Source organism: Cryptomeria japonica, chromosome 6, assembly GCF_030272615.1.
Source record: "Cryptomeria japonica chromosome 6, Sugi_1.0, whole genome shotgun sequence".
Taxonomy (NCBI): Eukaryota; Viridiplantae; Streptophyta; class Pinopsida; order Cupressales; family Cupressaceae; genus Cryptomeria; species Cryptomeria japonica.
The window spans coordinates 443,169,108-443,180,176 of NC_081410.1; the positions used below are offsets into that span (position 1 = coordinate 443,169,108).

Genomic DNA, 11,069 nt, shown 5'->3' on the forward strand with positions numbered 1-11,069 from the left:
CTTGAAAATATTTTGAGTTCACATTGGTCTCTTTTGCTCTCTTAGTCACGCACAACTCCATACAACTTGCTACAACATTTTACAGCAACCTCACAACTCACTCACTCTCTCTGGCTTCCTCAAGGCTTGCAAGTAATATCTATTTGTCTTGTATCTTTGAGCATCTTGAGATTTATCACATCCCTCATCTGTCAAATCATTTTATCATTTGTGTCTATTTATCTTTTATCATCTATCAAGTTCTTGTGGAGGTGATAACACTGAAATTGGGACTTGACTGAGGCAAGTCCCAAAATAGGCCCAAACATCTTTCCTCTTTTGTGTGTATCGATATCTTGAAGACATTCCACCACACAGAGATTGTTTGTAGTTATTTATTTATTTGTCATTTAATCAGTTAATCTTATTATTTGATTCATTCATTTACCTTTTTTTGTTGTGTTTCTCACTTCTAGGTTTTTCAAGTTAAATAGAGCAATAAGTTAGGTTTTTTGTGTTTTTTGTGTATCTTTATGTTTGTGATTTGTACAAGATGACAGCACTGCATGCAGATGTCCACACATCACGTTGGCATCCTTGGCTGAAACACATAGATTTCAGCCAAAGACTCTCTATTGTCTATATTTCTTATTTCTATATTTAGAAAGTTTATTTCATTCATATGTAACTGGAATTTTATTTTTTTTTATGGAAGTTTGTCAACAAATTCATTTTTGCTACCCAATATGGGAGCACAAAAACCTCTTTGGCTAAGAGCCAAGCTCTGAGGGGTTTCCATTTCGCTAAATTTACCCAATGCACGATCTTAAATGTATGAAGTGAAATAAGCCCATTTACCTAATTAGATATTTTCACTAATTTATTTCTCTTTAAACATTTTAATAAATGTAATTTACTTAAATGTATGTAGTGAAATAGGCATTAAAAACGACTGTGTTCTTTTTATAGTCGCATTTCTCACATTACAATCATTACTTCAAAGTTTAACGCCTTTGAATTCAAATTAAAAATACTCAACTTCAAAATTCTTTTTGTGTTGTGTACAAGTTTACTTGGTGCTAGATTGATTACTCTTACAATCGAACAATTATTGGATACTTCATAGAATTTCATAATGCATAATAAACATTGTGCCAATTATAAGCTGATTTGACTTGTGAGAGAGTTGTGCCAAACATCTTAAGTACTAACGTCATTGAGATTCAAGTTGGTTTTATGCCCAAATGGTTGAAGTTGAGGATATCAAGTGCTCACTTTTTGCTCAGCTTTCAACCCACTTGAGGACTTCTCCAGGTTAAAACGTGTCCTTTCAATTGTGCATGATTGATACTTCATTTACACATTGCAAGTAGACGTTACTAACAAGTTTACAACATTTTTTGTGAACTATATAGTATGGCTATCCATCTTGGATTTATGAATGAATCACCCTACCAATAAATTCATAGTTCAATGTCATTAAGTTCTAATTTTCGTGCTTCTGTTGGTTTTCTGAGTTGTTTTTCGAAATTTCCAAAGTGGGATTTTTTATTGTTTGTAGACCCGGATTCGCCCTACGTTTGCTTCTAATGCACAAAAAATCAAAGGAACTTGAAACCATTATAACTTAGGAACTGTCCTGAAACCACAGTTCAAACTGAATTTCGATATGAGAAACAAAAGTAGACCCCTGTAGCACAAGATGTTATTCAGTTTCATTCACATCCATGTCTAATGTATGCTGTTAATTTATTCTCCCACTTGTCAATTAGCTAATATTTTAGATTCCCACAGGGAAAAAAAAGGAAGTGGTGTTTATTTATTAATTTTTTATTTACAGCATGTTCTTAATGAGATCACCAGCTTCCCTAAATTTGGGAGCTTAAACTTCTAAGCTTAACTGCACTACTAAATCACGAGCCCACCAGCACCCACTGGAAAAAATTTAGAAGCCCCCTCCATAAGACCTTACCCTTGGAATAACTTGTATCTGTAAAATCCATGTTGTTTGTATATTGGTGCGTTTGGCCAAAGTCCAAACCCAAAAGAGAAATGATGAATCGAGCCTTAGCAGTACTTATAAAAGGTCCTTGACGATTTCATTCTTAAGTTTCCTACGAGAAACCCCTACTTGGTCTTCAAGCAGGGATTTTCATTTACAAGTAAAACGATATGAATAATTCTCTTTGGCAAAAATGGCAAAAGGCAGCACAATTAAGTTCCAACAAAAAATGCAAAATTGATGGCCTAAAATTTATATTCACGAGTTCTTGAGAGTTATACTAGAAATGGCATTCTTTCCTGTGTACACAACAAAAAAAATAACTGCGCATAGAGTTGTTTGTATTCCCTTTTAACCCATCACAGATGTGTTCCTTTCCTTTGTTACAGTGAGCTGATATTACTAACTCAAGCAATGATATTTATGATAAATTAGAATGATAAAAATCCTTGATTTAGCTGTTAAACACACCAAAACAATATGTATATGGGTGATTTCCCAATTACAAGTAGCCATGGAACACAGTCCTAGATAAATGTACAGAAAAATGTCCCTCTCTGAAAAATGAAAAGATATGGGTCATCTTCCATGTTTAAAAAGCAAATGATAATCACTTCCCCTTCTGAGAAAACACTTATCACAGCCAAAACTTAAATAGAAAGCCAAGATAGTGCTGAATTATTACAAGGGCCTATACATCCACACAACTTTTTTTGCCTAGTACCAAACTTCCTCTAGTAAAAAGAATCAGTTAGTTAAATGTATTGCGGGCAGGTTTCCAGAGTCATTTTAACAATTATAGGACATCAATTTTTTATATAGATAAACTAAGTCACGGGAGCAAACTAGCCCACTGTCAAATCCATTGAGGTTGAACTAGATTGGGCAGTAAAATGAAACTCAATTTGTAATCGATGATGCAGTGGGACTCTTCCCAAGAGGCCCTTTTTGATGTCAATCTCTAATTCACGTAGAGGAACAGCTGCCCAAAAACCTTTGATAAACTCTTTGCAACTCTCCTTTCCCTTACAAATGAGTGTTTCTTTGACAACCTTGCTTTCCACAATCTCACCTGGACTTGCATCTTCAACTTTAGCACCTCCCTGTTGCATCTGATTTCCATTCTCTGTTGGAAGAGATTTTGAAATTTCTGCTGCAGATTTTAAAATCTCTGCCGGTGCAGATTTTGAAATCTCTGCTGGTGCAGATTGAGTTTTGCTACTCTTTTCTTCTTCTGGTTTCTGTTCTTCTGGCAACTGATACACAGTTGTGTCCTTATCAAATTTCAAAATGTATGCCTGATTGCATCCTTCAAACAATCTTTCACCCAGTGTATCAATTATATAGTATGCTTCCTTTTCAACCTTCAGAACAAAAAAATGGTCATTCCAGCTAACAATATAAATCTGTGGTTCCGAATTTGCAGCTAACATAGCATCACCTTTTTGAATTTCTTCCCAGATATCGTCAAAAGACATAGCCTCTTGTAAAAAGTCAAACGAATCTCCCAATCCTTCAGGCCGAAAGAAGCCAACAAAGGACTTCTCTGCTGTAACAGAAAGAGACCGTATCTTTGCCTCTAAAACTGTGTCTAGATCAAAGTGTCTGTCTGGAAATCTCTCTCTGTAAGATTCTATTTCACAAAGATTCCTCCACTCCAAGGATCCTTCTCGTATCAGAGTATCAAACTGAGATTTAATGGGCATAGAATATGTGTTATTGTGCAGCCAGTCAGCAATAACAGCCACCAATGCAGTACATGCACTCTCTCCTGCAGCCCTTTCACTTCTCTGATCAATTGTAGCAAAAAAGACCTGAGCTGACAACTTCATCTGTCCATCTCTACTTACGAGATCTCTCTGTTCCCAGCTGCCTATGGTAAAATGGTCATCACCAAAATCCACGCATCCAGCCACTCCATCCTCGCTCTTACTCCACTGCAACACACATCTTCTGTTGTTAGTGACCATGCTTACAATATTAGCTAACAAATTTATTTCCCGCTATAGGTAAAAACAATACTACTTGCACTCTATTAATTTATATATTCAAGTAAAGATGTGCAATAAAACTTTAAAGACTTTCATGTATGAACTTAAGAAGAGGGAGAAATAGACCATCAAAGGGAGAGGCTCAACTGGGGAGCATAACTGTCGCCGATCAAAATCAATATCATCTCCCCCTTCTTCTCCATAAGCTTTATTCAACAATGGCTCTCCCCTTGCTCGAGGTGATCGGAAACTTAATTTTCTCTTTTTCCAAGAAAGAAGGCTTCGCATGGAAGGCTGTACAAGAGCATGATCAGAGTCTGATGAACATGGCTCCTCAACTGTCCTCGAAATTGACTCCACTTGTGTTTTATGAATTGTCACCCAACTATCATTATTTTCATCTTCTCCAAAGTATATTCCTTCAACACGATTAACAGCAGCCAAAGTCCCATAGCTAAAGGATTTTCGGAAGCTAGAGCTATCTTTGTCCTCAATTTCATCCTCATCACATTCATTACCTGAATCTGTGTCAAACACATCAGCATATTCGTATTCCTCACTCCTTGAAGAAATCCGACCATCGCTCCCCTCCTCTTCTCTACAAGCTTTCTTTGCTCTTCCTACTCCTACATATCCCCTAAATATTTTTACCTTTCTCAAGCCTGCTTTAAGAGCAGAAAGCTCTTCCTTCTCGGAAGATACAGACCCTCCATCTGAAGATGTCGATGGCACACTAATTCTGTCAACAGGCTCTATTGCTTCTGGAACTGTCCGAAGCTCCACAAAATTAAGAGCAACCTGCACAATTCAAAGTAATCCATAAGAATTGCTTAGCTACAAAGAAACCCATATAACAAAAATAAAATACAATACTAAACAAAACAATCTAGCAAAAATGGCATAGGACATTATACAGGGGCTGGTGACACAATGGCAAACACATCAAGCAGAAAGGAAAGGAAGTCTTACAGATAGTGCTGCTTCTGGTGCCATGCCTCCAGTACAGCAAGTAACAGGAATCTTTGTAGTTCTATTTATATTCTCCATAGTTGACGCATATTCACCAAGGTTGAGGAATGCTGTTCCTATAACTGATGGTTTGCTCTTTGATTCCTGTGATAATCCCTGCCAATTTGAAAATTTATAGACATCAGGAATACTCGTAAAATCAATAGAAACAAAATTAACCTTTTCCAACTCGTGATTACCCATCCCAATTTCTCTTCTTTCCAATAGTCACTTGAAAAATGCACTCTTAGCAAAAACCAAAACCCATTAACCAAAGTGCACATCCTAATGGATACTCAACCTTAATTCAATACATATTCAGACAAGTCAAGTTTGCTCCTGCTGTTAATGGTTGGTTTCCTAGTACAGAATTTAGTGATCAAGAAACTCTGAAGAATGAAAACTAAATAGATAATCTTAGGCATATTAGGCATCCATTTGAATTAATAACTGATTTACTTGCGGACAGCTACATGTGCATGTGTGTATAAGATCCAAACCATTGTATGAAGGCCTGTTGAATCTGGCAAGATGGAGATATACTAACACATTTAGATTACTCAGCTCATATAAAATGAACAGAACATATTAAAGTTGCCAACCATAAACAACACTGCAAGGTCATGATACAATAATTTATTCTCAGACTCTCACATAAAAAAGCATTGGAACAGACACTCAACAGATTTGATTGGTAAGCTCTGTTACAATTTCAAGATGATTCAAAAAATCAAATAGTAGTAGCCAAATATGCGTACATGGCATGGCCAATGCACAGCAAAGCCACCACATAAACCTTGAATACCTAAATAGACCACATTGAAGAAATAACCACCGCTATACAACAAACCTATTAGCAAGGTATCTTGTGAACCTTGTGTGTAGCATAAAATGTTGCTTAGGAACGGATAGCATCTGCCAGGTGTACCATATTAAACAGTTGCCCTCCAGCACAGGTAGCTGACTATGGGAGGAACAACAGAAGTCAAATTGCAACTAACAAATGCCAATGTCTTATAGGTCACATGCATTGCATACATCTCAACAGCAAGGACAAATTTATCAATGGCTCTCATAATACAAACAAAAACTACAAGAGAGTATGAGCAATTGACCAACTGCAGCAAAATTTACAGATCCCATGAATCCACAGCTGGATCTTGCATTAAACAAGTAATTCACATTAAGACAACCGGCTGATGGTGGACGCAGCTGACAGCAGACTGTCTACAAGCACAACCACTCAACAAGCTTAGTAGAAGGTTTGTCAAATTTTGAGCAAGCTTAGCTCCTATATGCTCTGTAATCAGAATTCAGGTTCAGTGGCAGTATATGGATACTCTTACAACCTACCAAAAGATTCTTATATGCAACTGAAATAGCATCAGAAAATTCATGCACATTCAATATTGAGGAACTGGAAAGTCACCAAGAAATTCATTTTTGAGGCTAACATAGCTATGTATCTATAACCTGGCAGAAAAATTCAGGTTGAAATGCTGAAACAACAATTTGTAAAAGGCTTTTGTAGTGAAAATTCTACAAATCCAATTGATGTTGAGATTGGGTAGCTGAACAGCCGTTTCAAAGACATTGTAGGTTACAAAAAAACCAAGAAAATTTATTTCAGAAAATAAAACAAGTATTTTCCAAAATTGCATTAAATCATGTCAACCTACAGGAAAACAAGAGACTTGCAAAAGAAAAAAAGCACATAAACTACAATGGGCAGATATTTCCGAAAACTATCAAGAATTTCATGATATTGTGTGAAGCATTCACCCACAAGGATATGGATAGATAGAACTAAAGTGAAAGCACCACCAAATCCATCCAAGACAACACCCATACAATTTTGAAAATAAAGAACAGAATAATTGCCCCTTAAAGCATTTTGACACTGAAGGGCAAAAAATGGATACTTAAAAGGTAGTGCAAACTCAACAAACTCAGATTCACAGGCAGATTCAACGGCCAGTCACAAAGAGTTAAAATGATTCTGACCAAGTAATAAAAGTTGTGCAAACTCAACAAACTCAGATTCACAGACAGATTTGATGGTCATTCACAAAGAGTTTAAATGATTCTGACTGAAAAATGCAGATTGAGTTGTCCAAACAGCAATTAATTTCACATTCTTCAAACTCGTCCTAAAAAGCTCAGCTTAAACTCAAACAACCATCTAAAGACTAAAACCATTAGAATCTTCAAGATTTTCCAAAAAGAAAAAAAAACCAAGGTACTGAAATTGGTTTCCTGATAAGTGATAACTGATCAAGAAACCAGCATGGGAAGTCCAGATCTTAGCAGCCTTCCATTCATATGCAATGACACAGTGGAACAATTGTGCAGGCTTGTTTTCAATTACTCGGGCTTAAAATGAGAAAAACATGGAAAACCCGACAAATTAAAAAAAGATATATTGTTAATAACAATAGCCCAAAAATTAATTACATTTACTTATTTCATGCCACATGGTCCGTAAATATCAAAGTTTATCAAAGAGATCAAAAGACTTAAAAGACATTTTATATTTCAATACTAACAAAGTTTGAAATGCCACTCCCAAAAGGTTTTTCACTGTCTTTATAACTGAAAAGAGAAACATTTTAAAATAAATCACAGATATTTTATTGTCATATATAAAGAACATTTTTTTTAAATACACTGTACTTTTTCTGAAAAAAATCTTAATGTTGAGTTTGGGTAAGTAAATCCTTGGTTGGACCACTATATTTGAGCATCACAGAAAATGACACAAGAAAATTGCCAATTCGCACTTACTCAGGTTCTTTTTAGCAACGAATGCTACTATAGCTTATAGTTGCATCTCCAACAATATGGGTAACAAAAAATATTAAAGAGCCAAGATCAATGAGAAACTAGATTCAACTTGAGCAGATAAAATAGTTTGGCACTTCAAATTCTTTAAAGCCACCCAGAACTAATTTAGGTCAGGCAACATAAAAAAGACCACCTGGGACAATTTTTTCCTTTTGCAAAACCCACAAGAAAACTAAAATAAGTGGCTAAGTAACAAATTCAGAAAAAGTAAACAGAGAGCCATCTAAAACACTTTATGAGTTATTAAAATTTTGGAAACCCATCAAGACAAAGATTCAAGGTAGCTTGAGAAACTACTTCAAAGAAATTTGAAATTTAAATTCGCCTCTTTTTGCCCACAAAACTCAGCTTGGGAAAACAAAAAAGATGTCTTTAATGTGCCTTATAAATTCTACCAAATCACCAAAACATATTGATGTTGACCAACCCAAAATAAATCTGCAACAAAAGACTTCAAGGAAAAATCTGCTCACCCATCAAAAGAAAAATTCACTGGCTAGAACAATAAACCATAATGAAAGCTCTGCCAACCCATCAATTCATTACTTCAAATTCTTCAAATCCACCTGAGGGAAACAGGTTTGGCAGCTGAATTTGGAATATCCATTTTTAACAATCTGTGCCTTACAAATTATACAACATTACCAAATATGTTGGAGGTTGAGTATTGCAAAGATCCTTCTATGACTATATGAATGGACTGTAAATAAAAATCTGTCAATCCATCAAATGACAAATTCAACTAGGGCAGCTGAAAAGACCATTTCAAATAATTTAGTATTTAATATTCATTGAGCTCACTCAGAAGAAACCATTTAAGGAAGCCATTACAACCTCATCTCAAACAATTTGATCCCCCAAAATTCAATCAAAACCATCAAGGGTGTGAGACTGAGTGACCCACAGTTCCAACTACAGAAAAATAGACACTTCGCAATTTTTGAGCCAACAAAGATCAAGATTAGGATGCAGCTGAGCCAACCATCTGATTCTATGAATAAAAATTCAAGATATTGAGGCTTAGCGAACCAAAGATCAACCTATGAAAACATAGTTAATTAATATTCCTCGAACCCTGCCTCCACACCCATCCTCGTCCTAAAAAACTCAGATTGACCATCTGAAAAAACCTGATTCTACAAAAGCAATGACAGAAATTGAGGCTGACTGAGCCAAAGATCAATCCATACATATAGGCATATAATACTTTTATTTCTTCAAGCCAACCCAGAAATTGAGATTGGGCAGTGGAAACAGCCATCTGAAGCAAACTGATTCAACGATAAAACACCAAGACATTGAACTGCTGAATCTACGACAACATAAGCACTTCAAATTAAATTGTGATTGGGGAGCTAAAACAACAGGCAACCATCTGATTCTACAAACAAAGACAACGCCATAGAGACTGAACAGGCCAAGATCAAAAATTCTTCAAGCCTGCTCATACCTTGGGATGGGGCAACTGTTTAACCATCTGAAACGATCTGATTCTACAGACATGACCAATGACATTGCGGCTGATGGGGCTCAAAATCAATTTATGATTATACAGGTGCTTCAAATTCTGAGTAGCTACACAAAACAGCCATCTAAATCAATTTAACCCCTGAAAGCTCTACCTGACTACCAAGACATTGAAGTTGACCAGCTGAAACAAAGATTTCTGGAAAGACATGGGTTCAAATAATTAAACCCACCATCATACCTAACTGCACCCAGAGACCCGTCCAATTGCATAATTGATACAATAATCCCTGAAATCAGAAGAATTTTCGCAGACAGGAAATCAAGTTTATCTAAGGATCCAATGCGCAATTGAGTTAGCAAACCCTGTTCCAGCTACACAAATTGAGGTTCTATAATGGACATAGCTGAGCTGATTCTATATCCAATTATGCGCAATCCCCGGGTCAAGGCAACAGTAAGTAGCCTCAACTGGAGAAATCCATCCAGTAGCCTAACTCGAAACTCCAAGATGCCTACAAGGGTTGACTATCGTGCCTTTAAGTCCTGACCCTCATCAGCTCATAATCAGATCAGACCAACCTAAAGCCCTCCCCTCCTTCAAATAAAAAAGTGAGAAAAACAGCAAATTGGAGAGCTATGCGTACACATTCCTTTTCACCACTGGTTCCCATGTTCAAATCCCCACAAAATATGGTGAAATGTCGAAACTGGGAAAGTCACCAACATTCAATTGAGGAAACGACAAACCCACAGATCACTCAGAGTGCAAGTACCAACTGGCTTCGACAGAGACGACGCCAGATTACCCAGAAAGGAGAATTTACCCAATGTGAAAAAATCAAAACATTTAAAAGCGAAGCAGAGAAAAAATCACATACACTGATGATAGAGAAAGTGACATCCCAGGGATGAAAAGCCGAATCCTTGAGCATGGTGAGAAGGCAGACATTATCAAATTCCTCATTCCACTCCACAATCCCATTATCCCCAATGCACTGCTCCCCTGTACAGTTGGTCTTAATGCTCCTCCTTTTAAAGGGCGAGCTCAGCTTGCCCTTCCCACCCTTCCACTTAATCTCCACGGTCAATTTAGCCTTCACATTCTCATTTTTCCCCTCTTCTCCTTCTTCTCCATGTTTCTCCTTGTCCTCCATAGAGAGCCCCTGCAGGCTCTGCACAACCATGTTCACATGAAACTTCTTGCCCGCCATGGGCGGCCATGGCCGCCATTTCATCATCTTCACTACCATCTAACAACGTCAGGTGATCGATCCGCTAAAAAGCACAGGGCACCAATCGGAGAACGATATATATGGAATGTATATGTGTTTGTATATACTCGGTGATTGATAATCCAGAGTTTTTTAAGTAGCCCAGTAGTATATTGTTTTGGGTTTATTGGGGGCAGGCATAGGATTATCAGGAAACCGTGTGGGAGATAAACAGGAACCGCGTGCGGAGAGCGGGTCTTGAGCCTTGACTCACCGCGTCCGTCAAAATTTCACTCGTTAGGTTTTGGCAATGATTAATTGACTAATTCAATTTCTGTGGAAATACGCGCAGAATATGAGATGTGGATGGTGATGGGATGATCTTGTTCTTTTGTTATAGTTTTGAGACTTTCCATGTTCTGGATAATGTCCTTCTCGGTCACTCCATGTCCACTGCCACGTTGTATTTGCTTTTGGTGGGGTTTTAGTAAAGTGAAAAGATCATCATATTGGAGGGGTTTGTTGCTTTAAGGAAAAAGGTGTAAACCTAAAATTCCATTTCAC

At 37.0% G+C, this 11,069-nt stretch overlaps 1 protein-coding gene across 2 annotated transcripts; it reads right to left on the reverse strand.

Moving 5' to 3' along the window:
- Nucleotides 1-2,408: 2,408 nt before the first annotated feature.
- LOC131037479 (uncharacterized) lies at nucleotides 2,409-10,766 on the reverse strand. 2 transcript variants are annotated; one of them, XM_057969632.2, is made up of 4 exons: nucleotides 10,173-10,766; nucleotides 4,942-5,097; nucleotides 4,120-4,770; nucleotides 2,409-3,918 (listed from the first exon to the last, which is right to left on the reverse strand). In XM_057969632.2, the coding sequence occupies exons 1-4, from the start codon at nucleotides 10,542-10,544 to the stop codon at nucleotides 2,827-2,829; spliced, it is 2,271 nt and encodes a 756-aa protein (XP_057825615.2). In that variant the 5' UTR covers nucleotides 10,545-10,766; the 3' UTR covers nucleotides 2,409-2,826. The 2 variants fall into 2 exon arrangements, with proteins under 2 accessions (XP_057825615.2, XP_057825614.2); XM_057969631.2 differs by having other exon boundaries at nucleotides 4,099-4,770; nucleotides 10,173-10,757.
- Between the last annotated feature and the right edge of the window lie 303 nt (nucleotides 10,767-11,069).

Coding starts and splice junctions, on each gene's coding strand:
- LOC131037479 (XM_057969631.2), bottom strand. CDS start 10,544: ATGGTAGTGAAGATGATGAAATGGCGGCCATGGCCGCCCATGGCGGGC. Junction 5,098..10,172: donor TCACTTTCTCTATCATCAGT/GTATGTGATTTT, acceptor TCAAATTGGCAG/GGATTATCACAGGAATCAAA. Junction 4,771..4,941: donor CACCAGAAGCAGCACTATCT/GTAAGACTTCCT, acceptor TGAATTGTGCAG/GTTGCTCTTAATTTTGTGGA.